Source organism: Mus caroli, chromosome 7, assembly GCF_900094665.2.
Source record: "Mus caroli chromosome 7, CAROLI_EIJ_v1.1, whole genome shotgun sequence".
Lineage (NCBI taxonomy): Eukaryota > Metazoa > Chordata > Mammalia > Rodentia > Muridae > Mus > Mus caroli.
The window spans coordinates 142,064,748-142,082,683 of NC_034576.1; the positions used below are offsets into that span (position 1 = coordinate 142,064,748).

The following is a 17,936-nucleotide window of genomic DNA, read 5'->3' on the forward strand; positions in this document are numbered from 1 at the left end:
CCCCACCCTCCCCCCCAAAAAAGGAAAAACAGAAAATCACAGGTGTGATGGCTCATACCCATAAAACCATTACTCAGGAGCTGACTCAGCAGGACTATCGTGAGCTTAAGGGCCAGTGTGGGCCACACAGTGAGTTCCATAGCATTTAAAATAGGCTACAGAGTGAAAGCCTATCTCAAAAAACAAACAAACAAACAAACCAAACAAGCAAAAAACACCCAGGGGCTTGTGAGATGGCTGAGAGGGTTAAGGCGCTTGTCAGCATGGTGATAATGGTTCAGTCTCTGAAACATGTAAAAGTGGAAGGAGACCATTTCCACACGGTTGCCCTCTGATCCCCTCTTGCATCCTGTGATGTGCATGCACACGCCACAACACACACACACACACACACACACACACCACCCCCATACTAGATAATAATAATAATAAGCAGCAGCAGCAGCAAGGGCCACTGAGATTGACCATTTAGTAAAGGTGCTTGCTGCACAAACCTGATGACTTGAGTTTGACCCCAGAACCCAGGTAAAGGTCAACCTCACAGAGTGGTTCTCTGATCTTCACGTGTGCATATCATGCACACAACAATAAATAAAACAAAAAAGCAAGGAAAAAAAACACTATAGCATCACACAGTGGCAAATGTTAGAGTTTACATGTCAAAGATTTCAGAAATGTAGGATTTTAAGTCTCCAGATGATCTCGGAGGTAGTCATTCATCTCTCTAGGCATCAGTTCATTCAACACAAAGATAGCTCTCGGCATGGAAATCATAGTCATTCAGACACTTCCCACTGTAATTACTTCCCATGCTATTCCTGCTAAGAGTGTGTCACCCACATCCTCTTACAATAAGAAGATAAGTAGACAAACTGAGGGACTCTCAGAAGACAGCAAACTAGCTCCTTCAACACAAGAATGTGCACTGAAAGCCACTTGTGAGCCACAAGTGCCCAGAAGAACAGATAAGATTCTCAACCAGGCCTAGGCAGAGCCAGGAACATGTATTCGCTCTTCAGGTCCCACTCAAAGGACCCTTGGGAAATTATCCACCACTTTGTGGCCTTCTCAGATGTCACTTGCTCACCTGAAGCTTCCTTAGTCCTGCCTCAGAGGAGCACAGATGCCTGCCCAGGAGGGTGGTCAGCAGCACGAGATAGACAGCTGACCTGTGCAGCTAAGCCCTGTGGCAGAGCTCAGGGGCTCCATCCTGTTGCTAATTGCATTTGTTCCCTGGGATAGGCAAACACACACACACACACACACACACACACAAGTTCTCCATCATCACAGCTATGACTCAAGAGTCAACACATAGGGCTAAGACTATGGTAGTGCCCATGGGCTCTCCGAAGTAGGAGCCCACTTTTAGGGCTAAGAAAAGGGTTCCAGTTCACCTAGAACCCCAAAGAACCCTGCTGGGAAGGGACGCTAACACTGTGGGGAGGAAAGAATGAATGAATGAATGAATGAATGAACCACTACTTTCAAAGCTTTAGTCAGTGGCATTTGAGACCTTCCAAATAAATCCCTATAGTCTCTTCCCAAAGGAACGTGTAGGAGGCTGGTCTCCGGAATAAAGGGCCACCGGCTTGCAGGAAGGGGAGGTCTCCTCAAAGTCAAGGCTGTCTCCTTACCTGCTTGGGTTTCAGCTCTGGGAGGGGCTTGGTGGGAGGATCAGGTCTAAGCTATTGGGGAAAAAAAAGAATCAAGATGCAAAGACTAGACCAGTTCAGAGCTGGGGAATAGTGTAGTATCTTTTCCCTCCCAGGCTCCCTGAATCAACCCTTAGGTTCAATTTAATATCCTGACTAGGCAGGGCTAACAACTTGCCCTGTACAGTAGCTGTTTCCTTGGGGCTCCAGGCCCACAGAATCAACCACCAGATATTACTTCCCAAGAGGTTTTCTTATTTTTATTTATTTATATTTATTTATTATATGTAAGTACACTATAGCTGTCTTCAGACACTCCAGAAGAGGGAGTCAGATTTCATTACAGATGGTTGTGAGCCACCATGTGGTTGCTGGGATTTGAACTCAGGACCTTCGGAAGAGCAGTCAGTGCCCTTAACCATCTCTCCAGCCCCCTTGTCCCCCAAGAGGTTTTCATGTCTCCAGAATACATGTGGCTTTTTCCCAAGGCTTACCTGATTTGGTACCTTTGCGGCATAAACAGGAACTGCGAGCGGTGGACTGGACACAGCACCTGGAGGCTTGAGGGGATAGAGATATGAGCCTGGGCCCGAGAACCAGGGCTAAGGCCTCAACCCATGCCCACCAGGTCCCTTGCTTTTGGATCCAATGCTCTTACATTTCCCAAATGGTATCCCCTCCTCCTTTCCTGTTCTCTCTAGGCTAGCAGCCCATTCCTCAGTTAAGAAGCAGCAAGGGTATTTATTCTCTTCTCACAGTTCGGGTCTGGGAGCCTGCAAACCTACACGTTCAAACCCAAACTCCAAATAGAGATCCTTAAAAGACAAGTCTTGACTCAGTCCTTCATCCTCCCTCAGGGTGATTGTAACAGTTCTTCAGGCTCCGGGCTACTGCATGGCTCATGAGTTAACTTGCACAAGAAGCCTTCACTTTCCCTAATGGGTCACACTCTGGGGTAGAGGGCTACAAAGCCTGAGTCTCCCTCACTTCAGCCCCACGAACCTGTCAGAGGATAGCACTTACTGCAGGGGGAGGCCTCTTTGGTTTCACTATGGGTCTTGGGGGCTGGTTGGTAGAAACTGTCTCAGAAGGGTCTGGAGGCCGGCTCTTAGCTGGCAGGCTGCTGTCCCTTGTGTAGAATAGGGGGTTGGAGAGCCCCGAGATAGGCTTGGGTGCCACACTCCTAGGCAGAAAAGGAGATATGAATGGTGAGGTCACTTCCAGCCAGAGGATCCAGGGCGCTGGGCATGCCTCCCAAGTCAGACTGGCATCTCCGCCCTGGCACACCCCACATAGAGTGCTAGCTGTAGACTCAGACACATTTGTAAGTACAGGAGGTTAAGAAACAAATCCCCTGAGAGCTGTGCTAGGAAGGTGCTTGGGGACCCTGGAAAAGCTGTCTTTCAGCCGCTAGCTTGGGGTCAAGATCTTGGTGCAGGACACAGTGGAAGTCATATGTGGCCATGGCTAGGGGTAGGGAGGTTATCTCAACTTTGGATTTATCACACACCTGCCGGTTGCTCTCACTGTCCCATTACATCGTTGAAGAAGGAGAAGGAAGAGGAAGAGGAGGAGGGAGGAAAGGAGGAGGAGGAGGGAAGGAAAGGGAGGAGGAGGAAAAGGAGGAGAAGAAGAGGAGGAGGAGAGAGAAAGATCTCGCGCAAGAGATCAAGAGCAGAAACAACATTAGCAGCAGCAGTGGTAGTGGTTGCAATCCTGGGAGTCTCCTGAGCTTCCCACCCAGGCCTGCTCAACACCCAGAGGAGAGCCCCAGGTTCCCTTAAGTGCCTCTGCCTGGGCTTGCTGACAGAAGCAATTCTTTTTCTTTCTTAAGTAGCAGCAAAGCCATTTCTCAAGTTCCGCGTACAGGAAGTGTATGTGTCTCACATGTAAGTATGTTGCAACCAGCATGTCCTCACCTCCTCTGGATTTGTCTCGGGGCCTTTCGGTAGATGACAATGCCTGCCACGATGACCACCGCAGCCACCAGGATCACCAAGACCACAACCACACTGACTGGGAGGCTCGCAGACGCTGTGGGACACAAGGCCACATGATCATCCAGGACTGGGAACCAGTTGAATCAAGAGCTGGGGAGGGCCCTTGGGAGATGCAGCCTTCTTAGTCCCCCTTGACCATGCTCTGGGTCCCACACCCCACATATGGTCAAGTGCCTGAGGACTCCAGCAGTGGGCCCAGTACATTACACCAGCTCTTCTGCCTCTCCAGCAATGGATTAGAAGACGTGGTAGTGGTGAGTCCCAGCCCCACAGTGCCACTGTCGAGGCCTAGCCAGTTCCCCGAGGCTGTGGTGCTGTGGACAGCCGCAGACTCGGTGACCACTGGGAAGGAAGACACTGTGGGGGTTGTAAGTGGCCCTAGATGCCTGGGTCAAGGCTATGTAGCCTTGTTTTGAGTAGGGCACTGCCCTGTGTCACCTCTGGGAAGTAGAGACAATGTGATCCATCCTAACCACCCTTAAGGCTGGTACCCCACAAATACCAGCTCCTGTGGCCTCAGGACCTTACCTGCTTGTTCATCTGATACATCTGCCAGCCGCTGTACACAGTTGGGTGGTGCCCAGCCCTTGTGACAGTGGCACTCCCTCTTGTGGTTGCATACCTGGAGGGAAAGAGGGGCCTCAAGGACAGGTACCCCACAGGGCATCAGGGGAGGTTGCAGCACACATAGGGTCCCATCCATCCATCCATCCATCCATCCATCCATCCACATATGTCAATCTTGAGTTTATAAGGAGTTCTCCCTAGTGACCACACTGACTAATGGCCACAAGCTCAGCGGAAAGCACCTATCCAACCTCAGCCCCAAAGAGGCCTTGTTGATCACCCCCATTAGAAGGATATAGGCTAATCTGAACCCACATGGCTGTACCCACAGCTGTCTCTGCCACAAGTTCTATTAACAGGCAAGTGGTGGCAGCTACCTAGCTCAAAGACACCATTCGGTAGGTGTACTGTGACCTGAGGCCCGAGGCTACACATACCCCACGGTTGTTGCATTTAGCAGAGCAGTTTTCAGATCTGTAGACACGGAGGTCCTGGCAGCTTCCATCCATGCAAACCTGGAAGGTGGAAGGGGCTCTCGGGTAGCTGGCCTAGGCCCAGTCCTTATCCCACCACCCTCAAATCTAAAGGTAAGTTGAGGACAGCTAGTGTGGTCACACTTTAGGATAACTGCCTTCATACTTGTGTGTGTGCCTGTGTGGAGGGGCCCTCAGCCAGGAGGTGGCACTAGACTGGCTGATCCTGGGGACCCTTTGGGTATGGTGGTCTCTAGACAGGTGTCTCTATTTGCCAGGTTACCGTCTCAGTTTGGAATAGGGCATAATAAAAGCTCCACGCACATGCCCCCCTCCCCCTCCAGCCAACACTGTGTAAACACTGCCAGAGACTCATATGGGCCCATTTGATCTTCATCTCAGCCCCGGAGAGTTTCCGAGTGCTCCTCGGCTCACTCACCTTTCCCTCCTCGCACTTGGTGCCCTGCAATACCAGCTCAAATGTGTCAATGTTTCTGCCTGTGCCGAGAGCATGGCAGACTCCATGGTTGGAGGAGAAAGTGCAGAAGGAGCGTTCAAGGGGCTTCTGGCCTCCCTCACAGTACAGCGCTCCACACCGGTTGATCCTGCAGACAGAGGGCAGGCTGTGGCCATGGGTGTCCTGGGGACTCTGAGTGGCTCAGGGCCCTGGGTGGTGCAGGAGACAGGCCCCAGGACCTTTCCTTTTTCAAGGATGCTGGGCCGGGGTTGATGACTCGAAACAGAGCAGACTCCAGGAGAGCCACGTGCCTCACAGAGCAGGCCTCCTCAGTGGGGAAGTCTCTGTGGATCAGCCTTGCTATTGAAGGCATATCACATCCAGCTCCCAACAGTTTGGCCTTGATGCTTACCTGCCAGAGTACAACCTCCCATTGCAGCCCGGAGGGATGCTAAAGGTATAGCAGGAGTCGGCTGCTACCCGAGCACCTGTGGGGCCAGGAGAAGTAGACTAACTTAGATTTAAGATCGGTTTAGATCATAGACACTCCACAAGCTAGCCTCCATCCTATGCTCATGTCTGCCTCACCTGGCCCCCACAGATCCTGGCACTGCTGTTCCAGGGTGGGACAGCTCCCATCAAAGCAGTAGCCCCCTGGGCAGGGAGTGCCATTCTGTTGGAAGGCATCTTCGGGACATGTTGGCTTCCGGCCATCACAGAACTCCTCCAGGTCACATGTGTCCTTACTGAGACGACACACCTCTCCAGCTGGCTTCACCTGGTCCCACAGAGAGGATTACTGTAGGGCAGGTCCACCTGATGCCTTCACAGGAATCCCAATTCCCCAGGTTTGACTGAAGCAAATCCAACTTACCTTGCATTCATGACAACAGGCACCACTGGCACACTCTGCCCCCTTGACCAGCTGGCAAGTGGTGGCATTGCAGCAGGGGTTTTGACAGTCCTGGGAGGAAAACGGTTTGAGCAGTTACACCCTAGCCAGACCTGGCTCTAGCGTGAAAAGGCTTTTGGTGATCACTGGGGAAGGGGATGAAGCTAATTTACCTCCAACTCCCTTATAGGTTATTCGGGGCTTCAAGGGAAATGTAGTGACTTATGCCCCCAAGGGCTATACGAAGTGAGGGCACACAATACCAGGCCTGGGAGGCTAGCTGAACCCAAAGGACCTCAGATAGAGGCCCCTGCACTAATGCTGAAGCTGACCAGCAAGGGGCAGGGATGGGGTGAGACAGACCTGAAATGTACCACAGTCACACTGCTCTCCACGCTCCACAAACAGGTTTCCACACACAGGGCCACCCACGAACCGGTTGACATCTGGGACATTGGTCAGGCAGCCTGTCTGGGGTTTTGTCACGAATGACTCTAGGTCAATCTTGCTACACCTGCTGAATATCCTGGGGAACTTGGAGCTATGGGTAAGGGATGTCCACGTTAGGAAGAGCCACATGCCACTCTGTCCCTTCCCACCCAACATGCCCCACAGGACCTTACCCGATGCTTTCGGTCATGATGCAGCCACCACCCTCCCGTGATACAGGACAGTAGCATCCTGGAATGTCCTCATCATGGCTCATGCCCAGGTTGTGGCCCAGCTCATGGGCCATGGTGGAGGCTACACCAATGGAGTTCCTGGAGTGGTCCTATGAGGATATGGTCATCACTACTGTCTTGCTACCATCTACCCACATGTCCTTGTCCACCCCATGCCCATTGGCACTGCTTCCTGCTAACACCCTAACATAAAACCAGGTTTTGAATCCATGCCCAGAGTAGGTGACTGCTTCATGGTGTCTCGGGGACCTAGGCTGACACTTGTACCCCACAATCCAGGCACTATCTATGTTTGACTGTACTGCCACCAAAGAGTTTGGCAAGCTTGGGTAAGAGTTTACCTGATTCACAGCTCCGGAGTGACGGGAACACAGGGCAGACACCTTAGCCAGTCCAACAGTGCTCCCAATGAAATCAACCCCCCTGGAAACAGACAAGACAGTCATGCCCTTGACAAGGTTCCTGGCCTTTCTTCATTCCTGCACAACTCTGCTCGGGTGTCCTACCCTGGAGGCCGGGCTGTACGGAGGCCATATCTCTAGGGCTTGGTTCTGTCTCACTGTGGTGTGTGGGCATGCCCACCCACTCACGTGATAAGTTGCACGTTGTCATGTGGGTGCTGCCCTTGCAAGTTCTGTTCCCTCCAGGACAAGAAGTTCTCCAGTGTCACGTTGGCATAGCGGCTGATGTAGAATTTGTCCTTGTTCCAGATCTCCAGGCCCACCAGGACAACTCGGAAACTGAGTTCCTGATAAAGCTGCACAGGGAGAGCAGCCCCTTGGAGTCAGTGCAGGAACCCGGATGGGCAGGGGCATTACATCCATCTGTGCTCAGTATAGAGCTCAGAACTAGCCCCACTTCCTGACTGGCTATCCTGCTTCTCCTACCCTAAATAGCTGCACCCTCTCTTCACTGTCAGCACCCCTGGGGCGACCCACCTTGTCCACGTGGTTTACAACCTCCAGCACTCGCTGGCGCACGGCCTCTCTGCTCCCCAACTTCTGGAACTGGAAATATAAGACCTTTAGTCTGGGACTTGGCAACCTCACCCCAATTTATCCAGCCCACTCAGCCCCTGCATCCCCATACCTCATGGCTGTCTGCAACCACATACAACTCTACATAGCGGGTTTCTCTGGGTATCAGCCAGTTCTAGGGAAAGAAGCCAATCAGCCTTTATGGCCTTGACCCCAGCCTACCCCAGAGCCCAACTCTATGTTGGGAGGCAAAGTCTAGGCATCTCCAGTGTAGTGGGCTTTCCCTGGCCCACCCACTGGGCACAGGGCTTGCTTCAGAGCTGCAGAGAGCCATGCCCATGCCCAAGCATGGGGTCTGGGACTGGACTGACTAACAGGGGATGATGTTGCTCACCCGGGGCTGAGCCCTGTATATTTCTAATGCCCGAGGTCCTAGGTCATTCAGGTTGGTATCTTTGACCCCACAGGTCCCAGCCTTCTGCTGCAGATGCTTTGCCTGGTACATCGCATGCTGCCCCTCTTCATCAGCATCCAGAGGCTCAATCAAATGGACAGTGGACCCAACTCGGAAAAAGCCCCTGAGGGGAAGAGCCAGGTGAATAGAGGTTATGGTCAGCGTGTTCCTACCTGGGAGGACAGGTACCCCAGAACAGCCACCTCACACCCTTGTGGGGAATTACCAGGCTTTTAGATACAGAAGGCGAGAAGGGACATGGGTTTGACATGGCCTGTAATTATCAATGGAAACCTAAGGAAGAGCCCCAACCCTTCCAAACACAGCAGGAAAGAATTCTCATGCCAAGGCCCCCTTTTCACTGCCTCAGTTTACCCTTCTTTAAGATGAGGCTTCCTGCCTGGGTCTACAGTACATACCTGAGGCCAGCACAGGTGCTAATACTGGCAGCTGAGCCCTTGTACCCTTCCACATGGCCCTGGTAGAGGCAATGGTCCTGAGGAAGCGAGAGAGGGTCATGAGCCTTGCCACCTTGATTCTGCTGGCCCAGGGAAGGCTGGCCAGGCACCATACCTGCTCCTGCAGTTGCTCTGTCACCTCAGAGCCATTGGCAGCTGAGTAGGTCTCTGTGTAGCTTGAGCCCAGCAGGTCCCTGGAAGACAACCATTGACGTTCCCTGATTCTGCCTCACACAGAGCAGCCACCATAAGGTGCCTGGGCCAGGATTCTGACACACAGGAGCCTGCACTTCCCACTGGACTCAGAGGTCTACCCAAGGGCCAGAATCGGCTTACCTGTTCTTTCGAAGGTGCAGGGTGAAAACGTGCCCACTGGTCCCAAGAGCATAGCTCAGACTCTCTGGGTACTGGCCCTGGATGGGGATTCTCAGCTTAAGGCCAGGAATTTGCATAGCAGAAAGGCCCAAGCAGAGAGACCCTGAGGATTCTTTAGTTTCAGGGAGGGAAGTAGATGGCTGGGACCAGGCTGAGCTGTTTGGGAGGGACAGGGAAAACAACTCTCCCAGGTGAAGCAGAAAAAAAACCAGAGTTTGATGGCCCCTGGAGCCATTTCCTCAATCTATGCCCAAGGATGATGGTGATGGTGATGGTGATGGTGATGGTGATGGTGATGGTGATGGTGATGGTGATGGTGATGGTGATGGTGAAGGTGATGGTGATGGTGAAGGTGATGGTGATGGTGATGGTGAAGGTGATGGTGATGGTGAAGGTGATGGTGAAGGTGATGGTGAAGGTGATGGTGATGGTGAAGGTGATGGTGAAGGTGATGAGAGAAAACAGGATAGGAGTGGCAGCCACTAAATCTGGGCAACATGGGAGTAGGGAAGGTACACAGACTCCTCAGCACCACAATTCCTCAGCTGGCTAAGGTGTCCAGCCAGAGGTTCAGAGCAGGTGTGTGCTCCATACTCTGTGACCTTTTACTCGTACGCCATGTGTACAACCAGCTCGCCCTAGGGACAGCATACACCAGGAAAGAGGAAAGCCCAGGCAGAGATGTTTCCTGAAGATCCAAACAAGGATAGGGCCAGGAATCTTCCTGGAGGTCTAGAGGCTGTTCTTAGTTCCCAGTTCCAGGAAATCCCAAGCTGAGAGGTTCTTGATACATACACATAGCTTTAGGGTGAGCAGCTGCTGGTTAATCTAACAAACCACTGCCAACTGAAACTGGGGAGTGGCCCAGGGCAGTACAAACTGTTGTACCTTTCCTGGGTGAGAGGCCTCTCCAGGCTGGGCCAATGGTCTCAAAAGGAGTAAGGAAGTGAGCGGGCTCTAGTGCTACCTTGGGGGCCCTAGGACCCTGTTTTCAGGGGGCGGGGCAGTAGAAGGCAGGAGGAAGTGGTAAACACAGGAGGACCATAGTCATGCCCAGAAGCACAGACAGATTGAAGTTCTGGAGCTGCGCAGGGCAGCCTCCAGAGACTGCCGGTCCTTTTGAAGACACAGGTTGTGTGGCCAGGCTAATGGGTAGACTTACCCAGTGGGAGGGCAGGGCTCTGCGGGAGCGGGATGCAGCTAGGCGCCGAGGCCAAACCACTTCGTACTGTTTCACATGGGGCAAAGGAGGTCCAGGGGCTACTGCTTCAGGAGAAAGGGGGGTCAGAGGTCCAGCAGTGTCTAGCCAGTGTTAGCTCTTTGATCTGGGGATTCACCACAAGGCTCAGTGCCAGCAATGGGATCTGACCCCATGGCCCAGATAAGAGCTTTGTGCCTAAACCACCAGGTCCATCACACCAGAGTCAAGCTGTCTGAGCCCAGCACACCTGTGCACAGTGCCCCCGGAAGAACCTCATCCACACACCCCACCCTTCCCCAGTGCCTGTTTGAACCTACACAGGCAGAACACATGTCGGTCCTATGGTCTGCCTGCCAGACATCTATCTGAGTTGACCCCATCTCCTCCTTAGCTACATGATCATAGCTAATTGATGAACACACACCCTCCCTCAGGCTTTTCTCTCCCACCGGAAAACTTCCTGCTCAACAACTGATGAGGGACTAGTTTAGAGGCCACCTATCTGTAGGCAGGCCCAGTTTTAGAGACCACCTACTGATCTCTTGCATAGGCAAGGGGCACCGCTACTTAACCCCAGGATTGAGAGGTAAGAGAAGAGCCAGGGTCCTCCCAGGACAGGAAAACCAAGCCTCCCAGTGGGAGGCAGGACCCCATGCTGCTAGAGAACTGGGACCACCACACCTCTAGCTTCTGTCCCCCGCCTAGCTAGAGAGTTATGCATCCCCCAAGATCCCAAAGGTGAAACTTGCTGCCTGGGACTCCTACAGCAGCAAGGGAAGCTGTCCTGTAAGTGCCACGCCTAGTGATGTCACTACTGTTCCTGTAACTAGCTCAATGAAAAAAAAAAAAATCCCAGGAAACAATTTCTCTCATATTTCACTTCTGAAAAAAAAAATCTCAATTCTGACTTTTTCTGTTCCTACCTACTTTCTCCATACCCAGGGACCAGACCAACTCCAGGGAGGCAAGGTGAGCTGATCATGGTAAGTGGCCACTAGGCCCGCCAGCAAGCAGTGAATAGGCTCCTTGAAATCAAGTAATTATCACTCACCTGGTGTCCATAAGACAGCGAGCAGCCAGAGGCCAAGCATGATGGGATCTGGAGCCCACTAACCCTAGAGGTTCCACAAAGTACTCTCTTCATCACTGGCCTGGTACTTCTTTCTGAGTGCCCTTCCCACTGATCGGAACTGGCCAATCACTGGACCACGGGGCGGGGTGGGGTGGAGCAAGGCGGGGCAAGAAGTGCACACCTCTATACCAACACCCAGTTGGCAGCAACCAGCCTCCAGGGCAGTCTGGAGTTACAGAGGCCCCTCCCAAGTAACTTCTAGGTAGCTCCTATTGATCTCCCATGATTTTGGACAAAATTAGTGGGAGATGGAGATGGTAAACAGACCAATTTGAGCAACTCTGCAGTTCTCCAAGCCCCCAGTCCTGGTGGGGAGATTGTGGGATTGCCTCCCAACCCTGACAGAGCTTCGGGAGTGCTAACTGGGTGGAGTCTAGCTGCAGGAAGATGACTTTGGAGGGGAAGTGACTTATGAGCCTGAAATTTCAGAAGGGGACCCTTTGACTTCCTGGGCACCTGAAAGATGCAGACAGGGGCAAGAAAGGCAGTGTGGGCCCAGGACCAACTTGTGGGAGCTGACATTCCCAAAGCTCCTGCCCAGCTCCACGAGGCTTCTGAGGTCTCACTGGAGAGGCACATGCAGGGAGGAACCTGACCGATCCTTTGAGGTCCTACCTAACCTCACTGTTAGGGGGTCCGGAGGCACCAGGCTCCTTGTTCAGGCCTGTATTCTGTCTTTCATGTCCCCAGGGTAGAGCTGACTCGGAGCCAGAGCTCTCAGCACCCCTACCATGGCCTGGCTTCCAGCTTCTCCAGGTGGGTCTGTTACTGTGGGAACCCAGGACGCTTGAGAATGTAGTCAAGCCTGTTTATTATTTGTGGCACTGTTTGCTATACATCCTTGTGGGCACAGATGTGGTCAGACCTCACAGACTTTACAGTCCCACCCCACAAGGGGTAAGTAACCTAAGAGGAAAGGGAGACACCCAAACTACCAACAGAGCCTGACAGCTCGACCATAATGGGAAACTACAGGGTTGGGTTGGAGTCTTAGATCATATCTCGAGAATCTGTACCTAAGAATTTAAGCTGGGGCACACATGCTACTGTCACTCTTCTGCCCTTGTGGATAAGGTCAGAAATGTAACAATGGCTTAGGAATCTCAGTAGCAAACCGCCGCCTGAGGCATCAGCACAGTGCTCACTGCTCGGCTGGAATAGGCAGCAGCCAGAGCTCTTGGGTAAGGCTGATTTCCATATACACAGGATCTTAAATACTCTTACACTGCAAGTTAGGTGACAGTGAAAGTTCAAGGAAATGTGTTCTTAGTCAAATCAAAGGCAAAATCAAAACTTGTTGCCAGTAGCAACCATTGTCTTATAAGTCCAACTGCCCATAGTGAAGATGGAGGAACAGTGTATAATCAAAAATCAGGACCAAGTAGGGCCAATTTTGTCTCACACTGGCAGAAATACATTGGAAATGATGGGTACACACTCCATCAGGCAAGACAGACTCAACTTACTCCTAACTTCACCCAGCAGGTGCTCTGGAGGGTTTGGAGCTGCGCCCCACACAGACCTGGGAGCTGCAGGTCATCGTCTAGGGACATGGCTTTCTGGGCTCCTGGAGACAGGCAGGCAAGCTCCTCTGCTCAGCCTAGCATTCATTCTAACCACACTGGGTTGGCAGATAAGATGTTTACTAAGGCAAGCCTGGACATGCTGCAGACCAGAAGAAACTGTGTGGCTGAAGAACCAAGCACCCCAGGAAAGGGGTTGGGGGCTCTACTTAGCGAGCCAGTCCTGACCAGGCACCCACCAGTCTTTACATCTACATAGAGCCAATGGCCAAGGGCTGCCTCTACTTGTCATTCCTCCAAACCCTCCTAGGGCAGGCGTTTAAAACTGGATTCTGTAAAGGGCACGTGTATTTATATAGTTTAGCTAGACTAGTCCACCCTGGAGCAAGGGTGTATCATGTCAAGGGTAGACATATTGCCCACTCTAGGACTGAAGCAGAAAGCCACTGTGACGAGGTAGCAACAACTGAACTTGTTAGCCACTTTGCTAAGTAATTTCCAAAAAGCAAGGCCAGTTATCAAACAAAGGGCAGCCAGACCTCAGTTCTGGCAAGAACAGCTTTTGGCTTGAAGCCTAGCCTGTCTTCAAGGATACTCCTCAGAGGGTAAACCTTAAGGGTTCTTGGTGAAGCGCTAGGGAATACATTGGTTGAGTGAGGGTATTTTCAGTTAGGAACAATGCTGCCCCCTAGTGGTGGACACAAAGGCAGCCTCTAAATAGGTATAGTTCCCAACCCCAGGCTCTACATGGCTTTTTCCAATTATATTGCTCCTTGCACAAATACTTTGTCTTTGAGGCAAAAAGGATCCCCCATACCCCCACATGCACCACAAATACGTGCACACTCTCACTAGGTTTTAAAGGCAAACAGTTAAGTCTGGGGAGACCTTCCTGTGGTTCAGGCAGCTTGCGTTGTTGTGTTGTCTTTTTGTTGAGTACAGTACATACTGTGTGTGTGTGTGTGCCCGTGCTTGTCCGTGTGGAGCTGAGAGACTGACACCAGACTATTTCCTCTGACTCTCCACCTCCACCTCCTTTTGTAATTTATTGGTTTATTTTGAGATAGGTCTCTCACTGAACATGGAGCTCATGACTCATCTAGACTGGCTGGCCAGCAAGCCCTAGGAACCCACCTACCTGTACCCCCAACACTGGGAATAGAGAAGTGTCCCACTACACCCAGCATCTAATATAAGTGTGTGCTGGCTAGACTTATGTCACTTTCATACATGCCGGAGTCATTTTAGAAGAGGAACCCCAACTGAGAAAATGTCCCATGAGATTGTCCTGTGGTGCATTTCCTTGATTGATGCTTGGTATGGGAGGGCCCAGCTCGCTGTGGGCGGTGGTGCTTCCCAGCTGGTCCTGATCCGGGGTATGATGGGAAAGCAGGCTGAGTAAACCACGGGAGAGCCAGTAAGCAGCACCTCTCCATGGCCTCTGGATCAGTTCCCGTCTCTAGGTTTCTGCTCTGATTTTCCTGGTTGATGTACTAGACTGACTACAAGGTATAAGTTGAAACAAACTCCATCTTCTCCATTTTGCTTTTGTTTATGCTGTTTCATCATAGCAATAGAAGCCCTAACTAAGATCTGAATTTAGGTCTTCATATTTGCACAGAAAACATTTTACTGACTAAGCCATCTCTCTAGCCCTCTGAAAAGCTTCTAAAAGGAAATCTAACATCTTGAAAAAGGAAATCACTGAGCCAAGACAGAAACTCAAACCATATTTAAGCAGTAATAATGCACAACAGCCATGAATGATGTAGAAATCCAGAAATGATGGTATTTAACAAGCGAGCTCATTGCGCAGGAATGGCCACCCTGGGTGCTGGTGCTGAGGGTCCCCGTGGGACAGGCACTTGCGGGGCAGCCTTCTGACTCCTTTCTGCAGACAGACGTTCCAGGCGTTCCGCATAGAAACCATTGAAATCTAGTCTTTAGAGGAGGGAAAGGGTGTTAGAAAAACTCCAGGCAGAAGCTAGCCCAAGCTGAGAAAATACACAGGATCTGCCATGGTTATCCATGTGCCAACCCCACTTCTCCCAATCATGTGACAGGTTCAACCCAGGGCCTCTTCCAGGCAGAGGGAGGGGCATGCTCCACCTGCCAGTGCATGGGTACACTAGCAGGTCTCAATCCCTGTGGGCCTTATTGTGTGCCATTGGTCAGGGTTCTCATTACCCAGCATCTCCTGGCAATGGGAGTCTGAGGGTGCCCAGGCTTGGGAAGCCTGGCTGTGATTTTCTGTGCTAGGGACCTCAGAAGTGAGAGCATCACAGAGTGGCACAGGACACCAGATGTCCCAATGTACAAACTAGACAAACTAGTACTTTTCAAAGAACAATTCAGGAACGGTCTAATTCCTGGATGAAGCCAGAGCTGCTTCCTATCCCAGTGGTAAGCAAACAGCCGCTCAACCAGAGGGTTCACAGCTGGCCCCTCCCTTCCACAGCCTTTGCCCAGATGTGAGCGCCTGGTGCTGGAGCCATGGAGAGCAGTGGTAGTGGTGAAAGCAGATGCAGGGCTGGGCTTTAGAATCAGGAAGTGTTACTTACCGGGAGATGACACTGGCCATGCCATGCTCGCAGTCACTGGTGCTGTAGACACTTAGTCGGGCCAGCAAATCAAGAAGATGGGCAGAGAAGTTTTTGTCAAAGTTGTTGATGGTGGCCTCGAAACCAGAGGCCAGCTGAGGAGCATCCACATGCTCAGACAGATGCTGAAAACAGAGCCCAGGGAGCTCAGGATTGGTTACTGGGGAGCTGCACGCATGCTCTTCCCTTCTTGGTATTTTAGATTTTTAATTTTGAGACAGACTGTTGCTACCATACTTCAGGCTGCCTTGTGATTCTCCTCCCACAGCCTCCTGAGTGCTGGGATCACAGGCTTGTGCCACCACGTCTTGCTCTCTGTTTTGGAGACAGAGTCTTATGTCGTCCAGGCTGGCCTTGAACTTACTTTGAATGTCTGATCCTTCCAAGTGCTGGGACTGCTGGTACAAGGGATCATACCTAGCCTCCCTAGTGTTTTAATGGAAGTAATTAGTTTTGCCTTCTCCCCATGTTATAAAAGATGGGAACAGGGCACAGCAAATGGAGAAACACTTGAGGCAGTAGGCCCAGCACCCTAGGACTTCTCCAGGCTGTGGTCTGATTTCAGGGCTACTGCTGTATTCCGCCCAGCCTCTAACAAGCAAGGACAGGCCTCTCTCCCACTGCTCTTGCTTGGCGCCCTCATGCTTTTACACTATCTCCCATTTGCTAGCTCCTGACTATGAATCCTAAAGGCTTCATGGATGGTCATCTGGATCAACTGACTAATCAGGGAAAAGCACTTCAGCCAGGCAAAGCTCTGGGCTCCAGGGCAGCCCAGCCTACCCCTCACAGGAGTTGTACAGATGACTTCGCTACACTCTGGAGGCCCTATGTCTGGACCTGAGTTTTCCCCTTCGTAGAGGTAAAAGCCAGAGAAAGGCAACTGAAGGTTAGTCAGACTTGTTATGTAGCTGAACCTGGTTCTGAACAGCTGATCTCTTGCCTCCACTTTCCAAGTGCTGGGATTCTGGGTATAAGCCACCACCCCGGCTTTATAATGTCTGTCTTGTTTAAGGTTTTATTTTCTTAAGTTTGCAATGCTAATACTGTCATAGCTTAGAAGGAAGAAGGTCTTTCTGGATAAGCCCCACGGCCACATACCTTCCTGGTAGGCTCCTTCCGGGGGCGATCCTCAATCCGTTCCGTCTCTGTGGGTGGCCCCTGCACACCACCCTGATCCAGTGTCAGGCGGCCTAGCTCGCTGTCCAGTTTCATACTCTGTGTAAATTTCTAAAGGTGAGTCATGAGCAAAGGTTATGGTTAGCTCCACATACAGTGTGCCACAAAAGACAGCAAGTACCGACAGCTGCACAGTACCCAGCCCAGAGACACAGGAACAGAGCTCTAGACAGGATGTTAGTTCTCAGCATTCCCAGGTCTGCATTTTTCAGTGACTACCAACTGAGTTTCCTAAGGACAGAGTTAGTTGTCTTGTGTTTCCTATGTGGGAATTAACATGGCCCCTAAACATCTAAGGGATGAGCCTCACAGCCCTGTTCCCTCCATAACCTAGAACCACCTACATCTTCTACCTCCTGACTGCTCTGAAGTACTGCCTAAAGACTCCCTGGCTCCCAGCATCCTCCAGCCCAGAGACCCAGGCTACCCTTCTATCACTGACATTTTCTGCATTATTTGCACAACTGCTCGAGATAAGTTCAATCGTGTTTAATACTCAGTTTTGACAAATGAATGCAAAGGCATTTGGAAGAGGCCTAAGACAGAGAGCAGCACAGGGATGCTATGAGAAATAAGGCGGCCCTTGAAAGCTTCCCAGCCAGAATGGGATGGCCTGGCCACAAAGTCCAGGAGCTCTGCAAGGCAGAGGTTGAGGGACAGAGCAGCACATGGCAACAGCTAGACATACCCACGCTCACGCGGCCTCCTTGTCCTCACCTGCATACAGTTGGTAAACATGACGCACACGGACATGAGCTTGGAGAAAACCTTCAGCAGCTCAGGGTTGGTCAGCATGCAGTCCTTCAGGCAGTTGTCAAGGAAGCTTGTGTGGTGGCCAAGGACATCGTCAATGTTGGAGGCCTGCAAACAAAGGCCGGGGACTTCACCAAAGATCCTGGGCATGTGGTTTTCAGCTCTGGCTTGGTACCCTCTTGCCTGTTGGTTGCCATTGTCTCAATGGGCCCGTGATCTCTTAAAGACTACTTGTCTTTCTCTGCCTCTCATCTCTCTCATGAACATGGGCAGCAAGCAGGCAGATGGGAGGCGGTGGACATTTTTGTGGCTGCCATGACACCCCGCTAGCACATGATGCTGTTATGAAATGCACTCTGACTGGGACAGAGCCTCTCAGATGCTATAATTTACAGAGCAGAAACTCACAGATTTCAGGTTTTTCTCAAGGATGTGCCAGGTCGGTTCCATCACTTCAAACATCATGTAGTACTGAATATTCTGGACAAAGTTGAGCATTCGCTGCCGCAGAGTGAAAGCACCAGCAAACCTGAGTACAGAAACAGGTACTGAGTGCA

The 17,936-nt window shown here is 51.5% G+C and overlaps 2 protein-coding genes across 4 annotated transcripts in view; both read right to left on the reverse strand.

Moving 5' to 3' along the window:
- Adam8 (ADAM metallopeptidase domain 8) overlaps window positions 1–11,374 on the reverse strand; it is a 13,477-nt gene extending 2,103 nt beyond the window's left edge. Inside the window, exons 1-22 of the mRNA XM_021167191.1 lie at window positions 11,244–11,374; window positions 10,154–10,254; window positions 8,953–9,029; window positions 8,732–8,810; window positions 8,578–8,654; window positions 8,099–8,282; window positions 7,817–7,879; window positions 7,666–7,734; window positions 7,318–7,484; window positions 7,069–7,150; window positions 6,668–6,816; window positions 6,408–6,585; window positions 6,027–6,116; window positions 5,741–5,930; window positions 5,565–5,640; window positions 5,135–5,300; window positions 4,660–4,737; window positions 4,184–4,277; window positions 3,575–3,689; window positions 2,679–2,838; window positions 2,150–2,215; window positions 1,638–1,688 (exon numbers count right to left, since the gene is read on the reverse strand). Of these exons, the coding sequence (XP_021022850.1) occupies window positions 1,638–1,688; window positions 2,150–2,215; window positions 2,679–2,838; window positions 3,575–3,689; window positions 4,184–4,277; window positions 4,660–4,737; window positions 5,135–5,300; window positions 5,565–5,640; window positions 5,741–5,930; window positions 6,027–6,116; window positions 6,408–6,585; window positions 6,668–6,816; window positions 7,069–7,150; window positions 7,318–7,484; window positions 7,666–7,734; window positions 7,817–7,879; window positions 8,099–8,282; window positions 8,578–8,654; window positions 8,732–8,810; window positions 8,953–9,029; window positions 10,154–10,254; window positions 11,244–11,283 (2,352 nt within the window). The 5' untranslated portion in view covers window positions 11,284–11,374. The remainder of the gene's footprint in view (window positions 1–1,637; window positions 1,689–2,149; window positions 2,216–2,678; window positions 2,839–3,574; window positions 3,690–4,183; window positions 4,278–4,659; window positions 4,738–5,134; window positions 5,301–5,564; window positions 5,641–5,740; window positions 5,931–6,026; window positions 6,117–6,407; window positions 6,586–6,667; window positions 6,817–7,068; window positions 7,151–7,317; window positions 7,485–7,665; window positions 7,735–7,816; window positions 7,880–8,098; window positions 8,283–8,577; window positions 8,655–8,731; window positions 8,811–8,952; window positions 9,030–10,153; window positions 10,255–11,243) is intronic.
- Window positions 11,375–14,564: 3,190 nt separating this feature from the next.
- Tubgcp2 (tubulin gamma complex associated protein 2) overlaps window positions 14,565–17,936 on the reverse strand; it is a 24,260-nt gene continuing 20,888 nt past the window's right edge. For all 3 annotated transcript variants that reach the window (XM_021167333.2, XM_021167332.1, XM_021167334.2), the window contains exons 14-18: window positions 17,788–17,908; window positions 17,344–17,487; window positions 16,549–16,677; window positions 15,409–15,572; window positions 14,565–14,788 (exon numbers count right to left, since the gene is read on the reverse strand). In XM_021167333.2, the coding sequence (XP_021022992.1) occupies window positions 14,653–14,788; window positions 15,409–15,572; window positions 16,549–16,677; window positions 17,344–17,487; window positions 17,788–17,908 (694 nt within the window). In that variant the 3' untranslated portion in view covers window positions 14,565–14,652. The remainder of the gene's footprint in view (window positions 14,789–15,408; window positions 15,573–16,548; window positions 16,678–17,343; window positions 17,488–17,787; window positions 17,909–17,936) is intronic.